Source organism: Myiozetetes cayanensis, unplaced genomic scaffold (genome assembly GCF_022539395.1).
Source record: "Myiozetetes cayanensis isolate MyiCay16 unplaced genomic scaffold, myiCay2020 scf412, whole genome shotgun sequence".
NCBI classification, from domain to species: domain Eukaryota; kingdom Metazoa; phylum Chordata; class Aves; order Passeriformes; family Tyrannidae; genus Myiozetetes; species Myiozetetes cayanensis.
In genome coordinates this window covers 22,967-41,383 of record NW_026087646.1, presented here as the reverse complement: position 1 = coordinate 41,383, position 18,417 = coordinate 22,967, and the positions used below count along the sequence as shown (strand labels likewise).

At 53.1% G+C, this 18,417-nt stretch overlaps 1 protein-coding gene and 1 long non-coding RNA gene across 2 annotated transcripts; both read left to right on the top strand.

Annotated features, from left to right (window-relative positions):
• Positions 1-789: 789 nt before the first annotated feature.
• Positions 790-18,417, top strand: LOC126647982 (FACT complex subunit SPT16-like; the record flags this gene model as incomplete). Its single annotated transcript, XM_050330601.1, has 10 exons — positions 790-960; positions 1,979-2,105; positions 4,971-5,089; positions 6,113-6,238; positions 7,961-8,073; positions 9,762-9,837; positions 11,704-11,873; positions 13,097-13,226; positions 16,470-16,596; positions 17,690-18,417. Coding segments are annotated over 10 exons (1,542 nt in total), but the record flags the coding sequence as incomplete, so codon positions are not given.
• On the top strand, positions 10,875-11,511 carry LOC126647984 (uncharacterized). The gene is made up of 3 exons (XR_007630686.1): positions 10,875-10,894; positions 11,331-11,391; positions 11,493-11,511. It is a non-coding gene; the product is annotated as an uncharacterized LOC126647984 (long non-coding RNA).

Sequence of the window (18,417 nt, the reverse complement as noted above, 5' to 3'; positions counted from 1 at the left end):
CCATTTTAACCCTTTTTCCCCCATTTTTCCCCATTTTTCCCCCATTTTAACCCTTTTTTCCCCATTTTAACCCTTTTTTCCCCATTTTTACCCTTTTTTCCCCATTTTAACCCTTTTTTCCCCATTTTAACCCTTTTTTTCCCCATTTTATCCCTTTTTTTCCCCATTTTAACCCTTTTTTTCCCCATTTTAACCCTTTTTTTCCCCATTTTAACCCCTTTTTTCCCCCATTTTTCCCCATTTTAACCCTTTTTTTCCCCTTTTTTTCCCCATTTTTAACCCTTTTTTCCCCTATTTTAACCCTTTTTTCCCCTATTTTAACCCTTTTTTCCCCCATTTTTAACCCTTTTTTCCCCATTTTAACCCTTTTTTCCCCCATTTTAACCCTTTTTTCCCCTATTTTAACCCTTTTTTCCCCCATTTCAACCCTTTTTTTCCTTTTCCATTTGCCCTTCCTTTCCCATTTTAACCTCTTTTTTTCCCCTTTTCCTTTTTTTTTTCCCTTTTTCCCATTTTTTCCCTTTTTTTTCCCCATTTTAACCCTTTTTTCCCCCATTTTTAACCCTTTTTCCCCCATTTTAACTGTTTTTTCCCCCTTTTTTCCCCATTTTAACCCTTTTTCCCCCCATTTTACCCCTTTTTTTCCCCATTTTTACCCTTTTTTCCCCATTTTTCCCCCATTTTAACCCTTTTTTTCCCCTTTTTTTCCCCATTTTTTCCCTTTTTTCCCCATTTTTTCCCCTTTTTTCCCCATTTTTTCCCCCATTTTAACTGTTTTTTCCCCTTTTTTTCCCATTTTTGCCCATTTTTCCCCCGTTTTGCAGCACCTACCGGGCGTCCAACCTGAAGCCCCCCGGGGAGCAGACGGTGCCGGCGTCCAACCTGCAGAACTCGTTCCGCATCATCAAGGAGGTGCAGAAGCGCTACAAGACCCGCGAGGCCGAGGAGAAGGAGAAGGAGGTGGGGATTTGGGGGGGTTTCAAGGGATTTTGGGGTGTTTTGGAATTTTGGGGGGTTTTTTTTGGTTGGTTTTTTTTTCCTTTTTTTTTTTTTCCTTTTTTTGGTTTTTTTCTGGGTTTTCTGGGGTTTTGGGGGTTTTGGGTTTTGGGGTTTTTGGTGGGTTTTTGTTTTTCTGGGTTTTTGGGGTTTTTGGGGTTTTTGGTTTTTTTCTGGGTTTTGGGGTTTTCTTTTTATTATTTTTCTCTGGTTTTTGGGGGTTTTGGGTTTTGGGGGTTTTTAGTTTTGTTTTTTTCTGGGTTTTTTGAGGTTTCTTTGGGGTTTTGAGGTTTTTCTGGTTTTTTTTTTTTTCTGGGTTTTTCTGTTTTTTTTTTTATTTTATTTTTTTTATTAAGTTTTTGGTTTGGTTTGGTTTGGTATTGTGGTTTTTTGTGATTTTTTTTTTTTCTTTTTTTTGGTTTGTTTTTGTGTTTGTTTTTTTCTGGTTTTTTGCTTTGGTTTTGTGGGCTTTTTTGTGGGCTTTGGGGGTGGTTTTGGGGAGAAGGAGAAGGAGGTGCCTTTTTGGGGGGATTTGGGGTGGTTTTGGGGGTGGTTTTGGGGAAAAGGAGAAGGAGGTGCCTTTTGGGAGGGGATTTGGGGGCATTTTGGGGGGATTTTGGGCTCTCTTTGCCCATTTTTGGGCTCTCTGCTCATTTTTGGGCGCTCCCTGTGATTTTTGGGCTCTCTTTGCCCATTTTTGAGCTCTCTTTGTGGTTTTTGGGGTCTCTTTACCCATTTTTGGGGCCTCTCTCCTCATTTTTGGGCTCTCTCTGTGGTTTTTGGGCTCCCTCTGCCCATTTTTGGGCTCTCTTTACCCATTTTTGGGGTCTCTCTCCTCATTTTTGGGCTCTCCCAGCCCCTTTTTAGGGCCTCTCTCCTCACTTTTGGCTCTCTTTACCCATTTTTGGGCTCTCCCAGTCCATTTTTAAACTCTTTTTACCCATTTTTGTGGTTTTTTACCCATTTTGTGCTCTGTTTCCAGGGGATCGTCAAGCAGGACTCTCTGGTGATCAACCTGAACCGCAGCAACCCCAAACTGAAGGACCTTTACATCCGGCCCAACATCGCCCAGAAGAGGATGCAGGGGGCCCTCGAGGCTCATGTCAATGGTGAGCCCCAAATTTGGGGTGAAATCAGGGGATTTTGGGTCATTTTGGGGGTTTGGGGTCAATTCAAGGGGTTTTGGGGTCATTTGGGGGGATTTGGGGGGATTTGGGGTCAGTTCAGGGGGTTTGGGGTCCCCTGGAAGAGGATGCAGGGGGCCCTCGAGGCTCATGTCAACGGTGAGCCCAAAATTTGGGGTGAAATCAGGGGATTTTGGGAAAATTCGGGGCGTTTTGGGTCATTTGGGGGTCATTTGGGGGGATTTGGGGTCAGTTCAGGGGGGTTTGGGGTCAGTTCAGGGGGTTTGGGGTCCCCTGGAAGAGGATGCAGGGGGCCCTCGAGGCTCATGTCAACGGTATGCCCAAAATTTGGGGTGAAATCAGGGGATTTTGGGAAAATTCGGGGCGTTTTGGGTCATTTTGGGAGTTTTGGGGCCATTTGGGGGGGATTTGGGGGGATTTGGGGTCAGTTCAGGGGGTTTGGGGTCCCCTGGAAGAGGATGCAGGGGGCCCTCGAGGCACACGTCAATGGTGAGCCCCAAATTTGGGGTGAAATCAGGGGATTTTGGGAAAATTCGGGGAAAATTTGGGGGTTTTTGGGTCATTTCCAGGGATTTGGGGTCAATTCTGGGGGATTTGGGGTCAGTTCAGGGGGTTTGGGGTCCCCTGGAAGAGGATGCAGGGGGCCCTCGAGGCACATGTCAATGGTGAGCCCAGATTTGGGGTGAAATCCGGGGATTTTGGGAAAATTTGGGGCATTTTGGGTCATTTCCGGGGATTTGGGGTCATTTGGGGGGGATTTGGGGGGATTTGGGGTCAGTTCAGGGGGATTTGGGGTCAGTTCAGGGGGATTTGGGGTCCCCTGGAAGAGGATGCAGGGGGCCCTTGAGGCTCATGTCAACGGTATTTGGGGTGAAATCAGGGGATTTTGGGTCATTTTGGGTGAATTCCGGGGATTTGGGGTGAATTCAGGGGGATTTGGGGTCAATTCTGGGGGATTTGGGGTCAGTTCAGGGGGTTTGGGGTCAGTTCAGGGGGTTTGGGGTCCCCTGGAAGAGGATGCAGGGGGCCCTCGAGGCTCATGTCAACGGTATTTGGGGTGAAATCTGGGGATTTTGGGAAAATTTGGGGGTTTGGGGTCATTTCTGGGGGATTTGGGGGGATTTGGGGTGAATTCAGGGGGATTTGGGGTCAATTCAAGGGGTTTTGGGGTGAATTGGAGGGGATTTGGGGTCAGTTCAGGGGGTTTGGGGTCCCCTGGAAGAGGATGCAGGGGGCCCTCGAGGCTCATGTCAACGGTGAGCCCCAAATTTGGGGTGAAATCAGGGGATTTTGGGAAAATTTGGGGAAAATTTGGGGGTTTTTGGGTCATTTCCGGGGATTTGGGGTCAATTCTGGGGGATTTGGGGTCAGTTCAGGGGGTTTGGGGTCCCCTGGAAGAGGATGCAGGGGGCCCTCGAGGCTCATGTCAATGGTGAGCCCAGATTTGGGGTGAAATCAGGGGATTTTGGGTCATTTTGGGGGTTTGGGGTGAATTCTGGGGGATTTGGGGTCATTTGGGGTCAGTTCAGGGGGTTTGGGGTCCCCTGGAAGAGGATGCAGGGGGCCCTCGAGGCACATGTCAACGGTGAGCCCAAAATTTGGGGTGAAATCCGGGGATTTTGGGAAAATTTGGGGAAAATTTGGGGGTTTTGGGTCATTTCCGGGATTTGGGGTCAGTTCAGGGGATTTGGGGTCAGTTCAGGGGGTTTGGGGTCCCCTGGAAGAGGATGCAGGGGGCCCTCGAGGCTCATGTCAACGGTATTTGGGGTGAAATCAGGGGATTTTGGGAAAATTCAGGGAAAATTCGGGGCATTTTGGGTCATTTCTGGGGGTTTGGGGTCATTTGGGGGGGATTTGGGGTCAGTTCAGGGGGTTTGGGGTCCCCTGGAAGAGGATGCAGGGGGCCCTCGAGGCACATGTCAAGGGTATTTGGGGTGAAATCAGGGGATTTTGGGAAAATTCGGGGCATTTTGGGTGAATTCCGGGGATTTGGGGTGAATTCTGGGGGATTTGGGGTCAGTTTGGGGGGATTTGGGGTCAGTTCAGGGTGGTTTGGGGTCAGTTCAAGGGGATTTGGGGTCAGTTCAGGGGGTTTGGGGTCCCCTGGAAGAGAATGTAGGGGCCCTCGAGGCCTATGTCAATGGTGAGCCCAAAATTTGGGGTGAAATCCGGGGATTTTGGGAAAATTCGGGGCATTTTGGGGCATTTTGGGAGTTTTGGGGTCAATTCAAGGGGTTTTGGGGTCATTTGGGGTCAGTTCAGAGGGATTTGGGGTCAGTTCAGGGGGTTTGGGGTCCCCTGGAAGAGGATGCAGGGGGCCCTCGAGGCTCATGTCAATGGTGAGCCCAAAATTTGGGGTGAAATCCGGGGATTTTGGGAAAATTCGGGGGATTTTGGGTCATTTCAGGGGGATTTGGGGGGATTTGGGGTCAGTTCAGGTGGATTTGGGGTCATTTGGGGGGGATTTGGGTCGATTAGGGGATTTGGGCAAACTCAGGGTTTGGGGTTCTTGGAGGGGTTTTGAGGGTTTTTTGGGTTTTGGAGGTTTTTGGGGTCATTCTCCTGTTTTTTGTGGGTTTTTGGAGGATTTTTGGGGGTTTTTTGGGTAATTTCCCCGTTTTTTGGGTTAATTTTCCTGGTTTTTGGGGTAATTTTCCTGTTTTTTGGGGTAATTTTCCTGTTTTTTGGGGTAATTTTCCTTGTTTTTGGGTAATTTTCCCGTTTTCTGGGGTTTTTTGGGGTAATTTTCCCATTTTTTGGGTTTTTTTGGGGTAATTTTCCCGTTTTTTGGGTTAATTTCCCCGTTTTTTGGTGTTTTCCCCCCCCCAGGGTTCCGTTTCACGTCGGTGCGGGGGGACAAGGTGGACATCCTGTACAACAACATCAAACACGCCGTGTTCCAGCCCTGTGACGGCGAGATGATCATCGTGCTGCACTTCCACCTCAAGGTTTGGGGCAAAAAACAGCGATTTTGGGAAAAAAAACGGGGATTTTGGGCAAAAAAACGGGGATTTTGGGAAAAAAAACTGATTTGGGGCAAAAAACGGGGATTTTGGGACAAAAAAAACCCTCCTGGGTTTGGGGTCAAACACTGGGGTGGGGAGATGATCATCGTGCTGCACTTCCACCTCAAGGTTTGGGGCAAAAAACGGCGATTTTGGGCAAAAAAACCAGAAATTTTGGGAAAAAAAACTGATTTGGGGCGAAAAATGGGGATTTTGGGGGCAAAAAACCCTCCTGGGTTTGGGGTCAAACCCTGATGATCATCGTGCTGCACTTCCACCTCAAGGTTTGGGGCAAAAACCAGAGATTTTGGGAAAAAAACGGGGATTTTGGGTGAAAAAAGGGGTTTGGGGCAAAAAAGGGAGTTTTGGGGGGAAAAAAAATCCTCCTGGGTTTGGGGTCAAACATTGGGGTTTGGGGCAAAGCACAGGGATTTGGGGGGTGAAATCCGTGGATTTTGGGCTGAAATCCCTGGATTTTTTGAGGTGAAATCCCTGCATTTTTGGGGGTGAAATCCTTGGATTTTTGGGGTGAAATCCCTGGATTTTTGGGACTGAAATCCCTGCATTTTGGGGCTGAAATCTGTGGATTTTTGGGGCTGAACTCCCTGGATTTTTGGGTGTAAAGGTGGTGTTTTTGGGTGCCCCCCAGAACGCCATCATGTGGATTTTGGGTGTGAAATTTGGGGGATTTTTGGGGCTGAAATCCCTGCATTTTTGGGGCTGAAATCCCTGGATTTTTGGGGTGAAGTCTGTGGATTTTTGGGGCTGAACTCCCTGGATTTTTGGGTGTAATTGGGGCGTTTTTGGGTGCCCCCCAGAACGCCATCACGTGGATTTTGGGGATGAAATCCCTGGGTGAAATTTGGGGCTGAAATCCCTGGATTTTTGGGGTGAAGTCTGTGGATTTTTGGGGCTGAACTCCCTGGATTTTTGGGTGTAATTGGGGCGTTTTAGGTGTCCCCAGAGCATCATCATGTTCAGGCCAAGAAGCGCCACACGGACGTGCAGTTCTACACCGAGGTGGGCGAGATCACCACGGACCTGGGCAAGCACCAGCACATGCACGACAGGGACGACCTCTACGCCGAGCAGGTGGGGTAAAAAACCGGGAAAATGGGAAAAAACGGGGAAAAAAATCGAAAAAACGGGAAAAAAAAAAAAAAAAACGGTGAAAAACGGTCAAAAAATGGCCAAAAATGGGGGAAAAGGGGCCCTGGAGCTGGGCAAGCACCAGCACATGCACGACAGGGACGACCTCTACGCTGAGCAGGTGGGGTAAAAAACCGGGAAAATGGGAAAAAACGGGAAAAAAACCGAAAAAACGGTGAAAAGCGAGGAAAAATGGGTAAAACACGTAAAAATGGGGGAAAAGGGGCCCTGGAGCTGGGCAAGCACCAGCACAGGCACCACAGGGACGACCTCTACGCAGAGCAGGTGGAGTGAAAAACCGGGAAAATGGGAAAAGCGGAAAAAATGAAAACGGAAAAAGAAAAAACGGTGAAAAACGGTCAAAATGGCCAAAACGGCCAAAAATGGGGAAAAGGGGCCCTGGAGCTGGGCAAGCACCAGCACAGGCACGACAGGGACGACCTCTACGCTGAGCAGGTGGGGTGAAAATGGGGTGAAAAACTGAGAAAATGGGAAAAAAATGAAAAAACGGGGAAAAACGGGCTAAAAATGGGGAAAAACGGCCAAAAAATGGCCAAAAATGGGGGAAAAGGGGCCCTGGAGCTGGGCAAGCACCAGCACATGCACGACAGGGACGACCTCTACGCCGAGCAGGTGGGGCAAAAAACCGGGAAAATGGGAAAAAACGGGAAAAAAATGGAAAAAACGGTCAAAAAATGACCAAAAACGGCCAAAAACGGCCAAAAATGGGGGAAAAGGGGCCCTGGAGCTGGGCAAGCACCAGCACATGCACGACAGGGACAACCTCTACGCTGAGCAGGTGAGTGAAAAATGGGGTGAAAAACCGGGAAAATGGGAAAAAACGGGATAAAAAACCGAAAAAACGGGGAAAAAATGGGGAAAATGGGGGAGAAGGGGCAAAAAAATGGGGAAAAAATGGCAGAAAACAGGAGGAAATGTGCATTTTGGGTTCATTTCTGCCCATTTTGGGCTGATTTCTGCCCATTTTGGGTCATTTTTGCCTGTTTTGGGCTGATTTTTACCTGTTTTGGGCTCATTTCTGCCCGTTTTGGGTTGAATTCTGCCCGTTTTGGGCTGATTTGTGCCTGTTTGGGGCTGATTTCATCCATTTTTGGGCTGATTTCTGCCCATTTCGGGCTGATTTCTGCCTGTTTTGGGTTCATTTCTGCCCATTTTGAGCTGATTTTGCCCGTTTTGGGCTACTTTATTCCATTTTTGGGCTGATTTCTGCCCGTTCTGTGTCATTTTTGCCCGTTTTGGGCTGATTTCTGCCCATTTTGGGCTGATTTCATCCATTTTTGGGCTGATTTCATCCGGTTTTGGGCTCATTTGTGCCCGTTTTGTGTTGATTTATTCCATTTTTGGGTTCATTTCTGCCCATTTTGGGTCATTTCTGCCCGTTTTTGGCTCATTTGTGCCCATTTTGGGCTGAATTCTTCCCGTTTTGGGCTGACTTTTGTCCGTTTCGGGTTCATTTCTGCCTATTTTGAGCTGATTTATTCCATTTTTGGGTTGATTTGTGCCCATTTTGGGTTAATTTCTGCCCATTTTGGGCTGATTTCTGCCCGTTTGGGGCTGATTTTTGCCTGTTTTTTACCCGTTTTGGCTCATTTGTGCTGGTTTTGGCTCATTTCTGCCCGTTTTTGGCTCATTTTTTCCCCTCAGATGGAGCGGGAGATGCGGCACAAGCTCAAAACGGCCTTCAAGAACTTCATCGAGAAGGTCGAGGCTCTCACCAAGGAGGAGCTCGAGTTCGAGGTGCCCTTCCGGGAGCTGGGGTACGTCTGGAAATTGGGGCAAATCTGGGCATTTTTGGGGTTTTTTTGGATTTTTAAAGGGATTTTTTAAAGGAATTTTTGGGGTTTTTTTTTGGGGATTTTTGAGGGAGTTTTGGGGATTTTTTGGGATTTTTAAAGGATTTTTAAAGGAATTTTTGGGGTTTTTGGGGATTTTTGAGGGAGTTTTGGGGATTTTTTGGGATTTTTAAAGGGATTTTTTGGGGGTTTTTTTTGGGATTTTTAAAGGAATTTTTTGGGGTTTTTTTGGGGATTTTTAAGGGATTTTTTAGGGGGATTTTGGAGATTTTTAAGGGATTTTTAGGGGATTTTTGGGGGAATTTTTTTGGAGATTTCTTGGGGGATTTTTTTGGATTTTTTTTTGATTTTAAAGGAATTTTTGGGGTTTTTGGGGATTTTTAGGGATTTTTTTAGGGATTTTGGGGATGTTTTGGGGATTTTGTGGGGATTTTTTGGGGATTTTGAGGATTTTTAAGGGATTTTTGGGGGATTTTTAAGGGATTTTTTGGGGTGTTTTTGGGGTGATTTTGGGGTGATTTTGGGGCGATTTGGGGTCACTTTTGCAGGTACAATGGTGCCCCATTTTTGGGGTGTTTTTGGGGTGATTTTGGGGTGTTTTTGGGTCATTTTGGGTCGTTTTGCAGGTTCAACGGTGCCCCATTTTTGGGGTGATTTTGGGGTGTTTTTGGGGTGATTTTGGGCCATTTTGGGTCACTTTTGCAGGTTCAATGGTGCCCCGTTTTTGTGGTGTTTCTGGGGTGATTTTGGGGTGTTTTAGGGGTGTTTTTGGGGTGATTTTGGGTCATTTTGTGTCACTTTTGCAGGTTCAACGGTGCCCCATTTTTGGGGTGTTTTTGGGGTGTTTTTGGGGTGATTTTGGGCGATTTTGGGTCGTTTTTGCAGGTTCAACGGCGCCCCATTTTTGGGGTGATTTTGGGGTGATTTTGGGTGATTTTGGGTCGCTTTCACAGGTTCAACGGCGCCCCATTTTTGGGGTGTTTTTGGGGTGTTTTTGGGTCGTTTCTGCAGGTTCAACGGTGCCCCATTTTTGGGGTGTTTTTGGGGTGTTTTTGGCGTGATTTTGGGGTGTTTTTGGGGTGATTTTGGGTTGTTTTGGGTCATTTCTGCAGGTTCAACGGTGCCCCGTTTTTGGGGTGATTTTGGGGTGATTTTGGGGTGTTTTTGGGGTGATTTTGGGCCATTTTGGGTCACTTTTCCAGGTTCAATGGCGCCCCATTTTTGGAGTGTTTTTGGGGTGATTTTGGGTTGTTTTGGGGGTTTTTTTGGGGTGTTTTTGGGTTTTCAGCAGTGCCCCATTTTGGGGGGTTCTTTGGCCGGTTCTGCTCATTTTTTGGGGTGTTTTTGGGGTGATTTTGGGGTGATTTTGGGCCGTTTTGGGTCATTTCTGCAGGTTCAACGGCGCCCCGTTTTTGGGGTGTTTTTGGGGTGTTTTTGGGGTGATTTTGGGCTATTTTGGGTCGTTTTTGCAGGTTCAACGGCGCCCCATTTTTGGGGTGATTTTGGGGTGATTTTGGGGTGTTTTTGGGGTGTTTTTGGGGTTTTTTTGGGGTGTTTTTGGGTTTTCAGCAGTGCCCCATATTGGGGGGTTCTTTGGACGGTTCTGCTCATTTTTTGGGGTGATTTTGGGCGATTTTGGGTCACTTTTCCAGGTTCAACGGCGCCCCGTACCGCAGCACGTGCCTCCTGCAGCCGACCAGCAGCGCCCTCGTCAACTGCACCGAGTGGGTACGTCCCCCACCCCCGCCCAGGTGCGCACAGGTGTGCCCAGGTGTGCCCAGGTGTGCCCCAGGTGTGCCCAGGTGTGCCCAGGTGTGCCCAGGTGTGCCCAGGTGTGTCCCCAGGTGTGCCCAGGTGTGCCCAGGTGTGTCCCCAGGTGTGCCCAGGTGTGCCCAGGTGTGCCCAGGTACCCCGTGGTGTGCTCAGGTGCACCCAGATTGTGTCCAGGTGTGTCCCAGGTGTATCCAGGTGTATCCCAGGTGTATCCAGGTGTATCCCAGGTGTATCCCAGGTATCTCAGGTGTGCCCAGGTGACCCATTTTCCCCTGTTTTAGCCCCCCTTTGTGGTGACCCTGGACGAGGTGGAGCTGATCCACTTCGAGCGGGTGCATCCAGGTGTGCTCAGGTGTAGTTCAGGTGTATCCCAGGTATCTCAGGTGTGCTCAGGTGTATCCAGGTGTATCCCAGGTGTATCCAGGTGTATCCCAGGTGTATCCAGGTGTGCTCAGGTGTATCCCAGGTGTATCCAGGTGTATCCCAGGTGTATCCCAGGTAACTCAGGTGTGCCCAGGTGTATCCAGGTGTGCTCAGGTGTAACTCAGGTGTGCTCAGGTGTGCTCAGGTGACCCATTTTCCCCCGTTTCAGCCCCCATTCGTGGTGACCCTGGACGAGGTGGAGCTGATCCACTTCGAGCGGGTGCAGCCAGGTGTGCTCAGGTGTAGTTCAGGTGTATCCAGGTGTATCCAGGTGTATCCCAGGTAACTCAGGTGTGCCCAGGTAACTCAGGTGACCCATTTTCTCCCAGCCCCCCTTCGTGGTGACCCTGGACGAGGTGGAGCTGATCCACTTCGAGCGGGTGCATCCAGGGGTGCTCAGGTGTAGTTCAGGTGTATCCCAGGTGTATCCCAGGTAACTCAGGTGTATCCCAGGTGTATCCCAGGTGTATCCCAGGTAACTCAGGTGACCCATTTTTCCACCTGTAGCCCCCATTCGTGGTGACCCTGGACGAGGTGGAGCTGATCCACTTCGAGCGGGTGCAGCCAGGTGTGCTCAGGTGTAGTTCAGGTGTATCCAGGTGTATCCAGGTGTATCCAGGTGTGCTCAGGTGTGCTCAGGTGTGCCCAGGTGACCCATTTTTTGTCCCCCCAGCCCCCGTTCGTGGTGACCCTGGACGAGGTGGAGCTGATCCGCTTCGAGCGGGTGCATCCAGGTGTGCTCAGGTGTATCCAGGTGTATCCAGGTGTGCTCAGGTGTATCCCAGGTGTATCCCAGGTAACTCAGGTGTGCTCAGGTGTGCTCAGGTGTGCTCAGGTGACCCATTTTCCCCCATTTTAGCCCCCCTTTGTGGTGACCCTGGACGAGGTGGAGCTGATCCACTTCGAGCGGGTGCATCCAGGTGTGCTCAGGTGTGCTCAGGTGACCCATTTTTTCCCCCCAAAGCCCCCGTTTGTGGTGACCCTGGACGAGGTGGAGCTGATCCACTTCGAGCGGGTGCATCCAGGTGTGCTCAGGTGTAACTCAGGTGTATCCCAGGTAACTCAGGTGTATCCCAGGTAACTCAGGTGTATCCAGGTGTATCCAGGTGTATCCCAGGTATCTCAGGTGTATCCCAGGTATCTCAGGTGTATCCCAGGTGTATCCAGGTGTATCCCAGGTAACTCAGGTGTGCCCAGGTAACTCAGGTGACCCATTTTTCCCCTGTTTTAGCCCCCCTTCGTGGTGACCCTGGACGAGGTGGAGCTGATCCACTTCGAGCGGGTGCATCCAGGTGTGCTCAGGTGTAGTTCAGGTGTATCCAGGTGTGCTCAGATCTATCCCAGGTGTATCCAGGTGTATCCCAGGTAACTCAGGTGACCCATTTTCCCCCGTTTTAGCCCCCATTTGTGGTGACCCTGGACGAGGTGGAGCTGATCCACTTCGAGCGGGTGCAGTTCCACCTGAAGAACTTCGACCTGGTGATCGTCTACAAGGACTACGCGCGCAAGGTGACGATGATCAACGCCATCCCCGTCGCCTCCCTCGACCCCATCAAGGAGTGGCTCAAGTGAGAGGACTTTTTAGGGACATTTAAAGGGGTTTTGGGGCGGTTTTGGGGACTTTTCAGGCATTTTTGGGGCATTTTCGGGGACGCTTTGGGGACATTTTTTGGGGTGTTTTTGGGGCGTTTTTGAGGGATTTTTTTTGGGGGGGGTTTGTTGATGGGGTTTTTTAGGGGTGTTTGTGGGGTGTTTTGGGGGGGTTTTTTTTGGGTGTTTGTGGGGGTTTTTTGGGGTGTTTATGGGGTTTCTGGGGGTGTTTAGGGGGTGTTAATGGGGTTTTTGGGGGTTTTTCGGTTAGGGGTGTTTATGGGGGTTTTGGGGTGTTTTGGGGTTTTGGGGGGTTTTTGGGGTTTTTAGGGTGTTTGTGGGGTGTTTTTGGGGTGTTTGTGGGGGGTGTTTCTGGGGGTTTTAGGGGGGTGTTTATGGGGTTTTGGGGTGGTTTTTTGGGGTGTTTGGGGATTTTTGTGGGTTTTGGGGGTGTTTATTGGGGTTTTAGGGGTTGTTTTAGGGGGTTTATAGGGTTTTTAGGGTGGTTTAGGGGGTCTTTATGGGGTTTTTGGGGGTTTTTGAGGGGTGCTTGTGGGGTTTTTGGGGGGTTTTTTTGGGGGTGTTTGTGGGGCTTTTTGGGGGGTGTTTGTGGGGTTTTTGGGGTGTTTATGGGTATTTTTAGGGGTGTTTTGGGAGGTTTGGGGGTGTTTATGGGGATTTTGGGGGTGTTTTGGGGGTGTTTATGGGGATTTTGGGGGTTTTGGGAGTGTTTATGGGGGTTTTTGGGGGGTGTTTGTGGGGTTTTTTTGGGGGTGTTTGTGGGGTTTTTAGGGGTGTTTATGGGGTTTTGGGGGTGTTTCGGGGGTTTTGGGGTGTTTATGGAGATTTTTTAGGGGTGTTTTGGGGGGTTTGTAGATGGCTTTTTTTAGGGGTGTTTATGGGGTTTTTTTGGGGTTTTTTTTGGGGTGTTTGTGGGGGGTTTTTTGGGGTGTTTTATGGGGGGTTTTTTGGGGGTTATTTTGGGGTGTTTATGGGGGTTTTTTTGGAGTGTTTTGGGGGTTTTTTGGAATGTTTTTGGGGTTTTTTTTGGGGTGTTTATGGGGGTTTTTTTGGGGTGTTTGTGGGGGTTTTTGGGGGTTTTTTGGGGTGTTTTTGAGGCGTTTTTTTGGGGTTTTTTTGTGTTTCTCCCCCCTCACCTGTCCCCCATGCCCTCACCTGTCCCCCCCTGCCCCCCCTGCAGCTCCTGTGACCTGAAGTACACGGAGGGGGTGCAGTCCCTGAACTGGACCAAGATCATGAAAACCATCGTGGACGACCCCGAGGGCTTCTTCGAGCAGGGCGGGTGGTCCTTCCTGGAGCCCGAGGGGGAGGTAAAACTCACCTGGGGAACACCTGTCCTACCTGGGGAACACCTGGGGAACACCTGTCCTGCCTGGGGAACACCTGGGGAACACCTGGGGAACACCTGTCCTACCTGGGGAACACCTGGGGAACACCTGGGGAACACCTGGGGAACACCTGTCCCACCTGGGACTCACCTGGGGAACACCTGGGGAACACATGGGACTCACGTGGGGGACACCTGTCCTACCTGTAACACACCTGGGGAACACCTGTCCTACCTGGGGGACACCTGGGGAACACCTGGGACTCACCTGGGGAACACCTGTCCTGCCTGTCCCTCACCTGTCCTACCTGTAACTCACCTGGGGAACACCTGGGGAACACCTGGGACTCACCTGGGGAACACCTGGGGGACACCTGTCCTACCTGTAACACACCTGGGACTCACCTGGGACTCACCTGGGGCACACCTGTCCCACCTGTCCCTCACCCGACCCCGAGGGCTTCTTCGAGCAGGGCGGGTGGTCCTTCCTGGAGCCCGAGGGGGAGGTAAAACTCACCTGGGGAACACCTGGGGAACACCTGGGGAACACCTGTCCTGCCTGGGACTCACCTGGGGAACACCTGGGGAACACCTGTCCTGCCTGGGGAACACCTGTCCTACCTGTAACACACCTGGGGAACACCTGGGGAACACCTGGGGAACACCTGTCCTACCTGGGACTCACCTGGGGAACACCTGGGGAACACCTGGGGAACACCTGTCCTACCTGGGACTCACCTGGGGAACACCTGTCCTGCCTGTCCTATCTGTCCTACCTGCCACTCACCTGTCCTACCTGGGACTCACCTGTCCCTCCCTGTCCCTCACCTGTCTCACCTGTCCCTCACCTGGGACTCACCTGTCCCTCTCCTGTCCCTCCCCTGTCCCACCTGTCTCACCTGTCCCCTTTGTCCCTCACCTGTCTCTCACCTGTCCCACCTGTCCCCTTTGTCCCTCACCTGTCCTTCACCTGTCTCTCACCTGTCCCTCACCTGTCCCTCCCCTGTCCCTCACCTGTCCCTCACCTGTCCTTCACCTGTCCCTCACCTGTGACTCACCTGTCCCTCACCTGTGACTCACCTGTGACTCACCTGTCCCACCTGTTCCTCCCTGTCCCTCCCCTGTCCCTCCCCTGTCCCTCCCCTGTCCCACCTGTCCCACCTGTGACTCATCTGTCCCACCTGTCCCTCCCCTGTCCCCACCTGTCCCTCACCTGTCCCTCACCTGTCCCTCACCTGTGACTCACCTGTCCCTCCCCTGTCCCTCACCTGTCCCTCCCCTGTCCCTCACCTGTCCCTCCCCTGGGTCTCACCTGTCCCTCACCTGGGGCTCACCTGTCCCTCCTGTCTCTCACCTGTCCCTCACCTGTCCCCCCTGTCCCTCACCTGTCCCACCTGTCCCTCACCTGTCCCTCCTGTCCCCCCTGTCCCTCACCTGTCCCTCACCTGTCCCTCACCTGTCCCTCACCTGTCCCTCACCTGTAACTCACCTGTCCCTCCCCTGTCCCTCACCTGTGAGTCACCTGTCCCTCACCTGTCCTACCTGGGGCTCACCTTTCCTTCACCTGCCCTACCTGTCCTTCACCTGTCCCTCACCTGTCCTACCTGGGACTCACCTGTAACTCACCTGGGACTCACTTGTAACTCACCTGGGGCACACCTGTCCCTCACCTGTCCCTCACCTGTAACTCACCTGTCCTACCCGTGACTCACCTGGGACTCACCTATCCTGCCTGTCCCTCACCTGTAACTTACCTGTGTCCCTCCCCTGTCCCTCCCCTGTCCCTCCCCTGTCCCTCACCTGTGACTCACCTGTGACTCACCTGTGACTCACCTGGGTCTCACCTGTCGGTGCAGGGCTCAGAGGCGGATCCGGGGGAGTCGGAGTCCGAGGCTGGAGGGCGAGGCGTTCCAGCCCCTCGGAGGAGGGACGAGGAGGAGGAGGAGGACAGCGGCGAGGATTACTCCTCCGAGGCCGAGGAGTCGGTCCGGGCACCTGGGGGGGCACCTGGGAGGGGTGGGGCTCACCTGGGCTCACCTGGGCACACCTGGACTCACCTGGGGGGATTTGGGGGGGTGGGACTCACCTGGGCACACCTGGACTCACCTGGGGGATTTGTGTTCACCTGGGGGCACCTGGGCACACCTGGAGGGGATTTGGGGCTCACCTGGGCTCACCTGGGGGGGTTTGGGACTCACCTGGGCTCACCTGGACTCACCTGGGTTCACCTGGGACACCTGGGGGCACCTGGGGGGGATTTGGGGGCGTTTGGTGTTCACCTGGGGGGGTTTGGGGCTCACCTGGGCACACCTGGGGCTCACCTGGAGGGGATTTGTGTTCACCTGGGGGGGCACCTGGGGGGGTTTGGAGCTCACCTGGACTCACCTGGGCACACCTGGGTTCACCTGGACACACCTGGGGGCACCTGGGCTCACCTGGGAGGCGTTTGGGGGGCATTTGGGACTCACCTGGGGGCGTTTGGGGCTCACCTGGGGGGGATTTGGGGGCATTGGAGTTCACCTGGGGGGTTTGGGACTCACCTGGGCTCACCTGGGCGGCTCACCTGGGGGGGTTTGGGGAGGTTTGGGGTTCACCTGGGGGCACCTGGGGGATTTTGGGCTCACCTGGACACACCTGGGCACACCTGGACTCACCTGGACTCACCTGGGGCGTTTGGGCGCTCACCTGGGCACACCTGGGGGGTTGGGACTCACCTGGGGGACCTGGGGGTTTGGGACTCACCTGGGCTCACCTGCCCAGTCCTCCCCGCCTCACCTGTCCCACCTGTCCCTCACCTGTGTCCCCCCCTGTACCCCCTGTCCCTCACCTGTCCTTCACCTGTCCCTCCTGTCCCTCACCTAGCCCCCTCACCTGTAACCCACCTTGTCCCTCACCTGTGAGCACCTGTCCCCACCTGTCCTACCTGGGGCTCACCTTCTTCACCTGTCTCTACCTGTCCTTACCATCCCTCACCTGTCCTACCTGGGACTCACCTGTAACTCACCTGGCACTCACTTGTACTCACCCAGTACACCTGTCCCCACCTGTCCCTCACCTGTAACTCCATCCTGTCCCACCCGTGACTCACCTGACTCACCTGTCCTGCCTGTCCCTCCCCTGTCCCTCCCCTGTCCCTCCCCTGTCCCTCACCTGTCCCTCCCCTGTCCCTCACCTGTTCCACCTGTCCCTCACCTGTGACTCACCTGGGTCTCACCTGTCGGCGCAGGGCTCGGAGGCGGATCCGGGGGAGTCGGAGTCGGAGCTGGAGGACGAGACGTTCAACCCCTCGGAGGAGGACGAGGAGGAGGAGGAGGACAGCGACGAGGATTACTCCTCCGAGGCCGAGGAGTCCGGTCCGGGCACCTGGGGGGGCACCTGGGAGGGGTGGGACTCACCTGGGCTCACCTGGGCACACCTGACTCACCTGGGGGATTTGGGGGGACTCACCTGGGCACACCTGGACTCACCTGGGGGATTTAGGTTCACCTGGGCGCACCCTAGGCACACCTGAGGGGATCTGGGGCTCACCTGGGCTCACCTGGGGGTTTGGGACTCACCTGGGCTCACCCGACTCACCTGGGTTCACCTCGGCACACCTGGGAGCACCTGGGGGATTTAGCTTATGTTCACCTGGGGGGCTTGGGGCCCACCCGGGCACACCTGGGGCCCACCTGAGGGGATTTGTGTTCACCCGGGGGCACCTGGGGGCTTGGAGCCCTCACCTGGACTCACCTGGGCACACCTGGGTCACCTGACACACCCCGGGCACCCGGCCCACCTGGGAGCCGGTTGGGGGCATTTGGGACCCACCTGGGGCGCTGGCTCACCTGGGGGGATTTGGGGCACGGAGCTCACCTGGGGGTTTGGGACTCACCTGGCTCACCTGGGCTCACCTGGGGGTTTGGGGAGGTTTGGGGTTCACCTGGGCACCTGGGGGATTTTGGGCTCACCTGACACACCTGGGCACACCTGACTCACCCGTTGGACTCACCTGGGGCGCGCGCCACCTGCACACACCTGGGGGCTTGGGACTCACCTGGGGGACCTGGGGTTTGGGATCCACCTGGGCTCACCTGGGCTCACCTGGGGCTTTGGGACTCACCTGGGGCTCACCTGGGCTCACCTGGGGGCGTTTGGGACTCACCTGGGCTCACCTGGGGGGGTTTGGGACTCACCTGGGCTCACCTGGGCTCACCTGGGGGGGTTTGGGACTCACCTGGGCTCACCTGGGCTCACCTGGGGGTTTGGACTCACCTGGGCTCACCTGGGGGCTTTGGGACTCACCTGGGCTCACCCTGGGCTCACACCTGGGGGTTTGGGACCATGCTCACCTGGGGGTTTGGGAGGTTTGGGGCCTGGGGGCTTTGGGCTCACCTGGGGGCCACACCTGGTGTCCCCTGGTCTCACCTGTCCTTTCCTCTCTCCCACCCTCCCCCAACCTTCCAGAATATTCCAAGGACTCCCTGGGCAGCGAGGAGGAGAGCGGCAAGGACTGGGACGAGCTGGAGGAGGAGGCCCGGAAAGGTGGGGATGGGACCCCCAAAACCACCCCAAAACACCCCAAAACCACCCCAAAATACCCCAAAACCAGCCCAAAATACCCCAAAATCACCCCAAAACAACCCAAAATACCCCAAAACCACCCCAAAATACCCCAAAACACTCCAAAATACCCCCAGAACCACCCAAAAATACCCCCAAAACAACCCAAAATACCCCCAAAACCACCCCAAAATACCCCAAAACACTCCAAAATACCCCCAGAACCACCCAAAAATACCCCCAAAACAACCCAAAATACCCCCAAAACCAACCCAAAATACTCCTAAAACAGCCCAAAATACCCCTAAATCACCCCTAAACCACCCCAAAATACCCCAAAACCACCCCAAAATCACCCCAAAATACCCCAAAATCACCCCTAAACCACCCCAAAATACCCCAAAATACCCTAAAACCAATCCCCCCAAAATACCCAAAAAAAACCCCCCGAAAAACACCCCCCCATTACCTAAAACACCCCAAAATCACCCCAAAACACCCTAAAAGACACCCCAAAAAAACCCCAAAATCACCCAAAAACACACCAAAAACCACTCCAAATCTCCCCCCCAAAATCCCCCCAAAAACCCCCCCAAAAAAGCCCCAAAATTCCAAACCAACCCCCCAGAAAA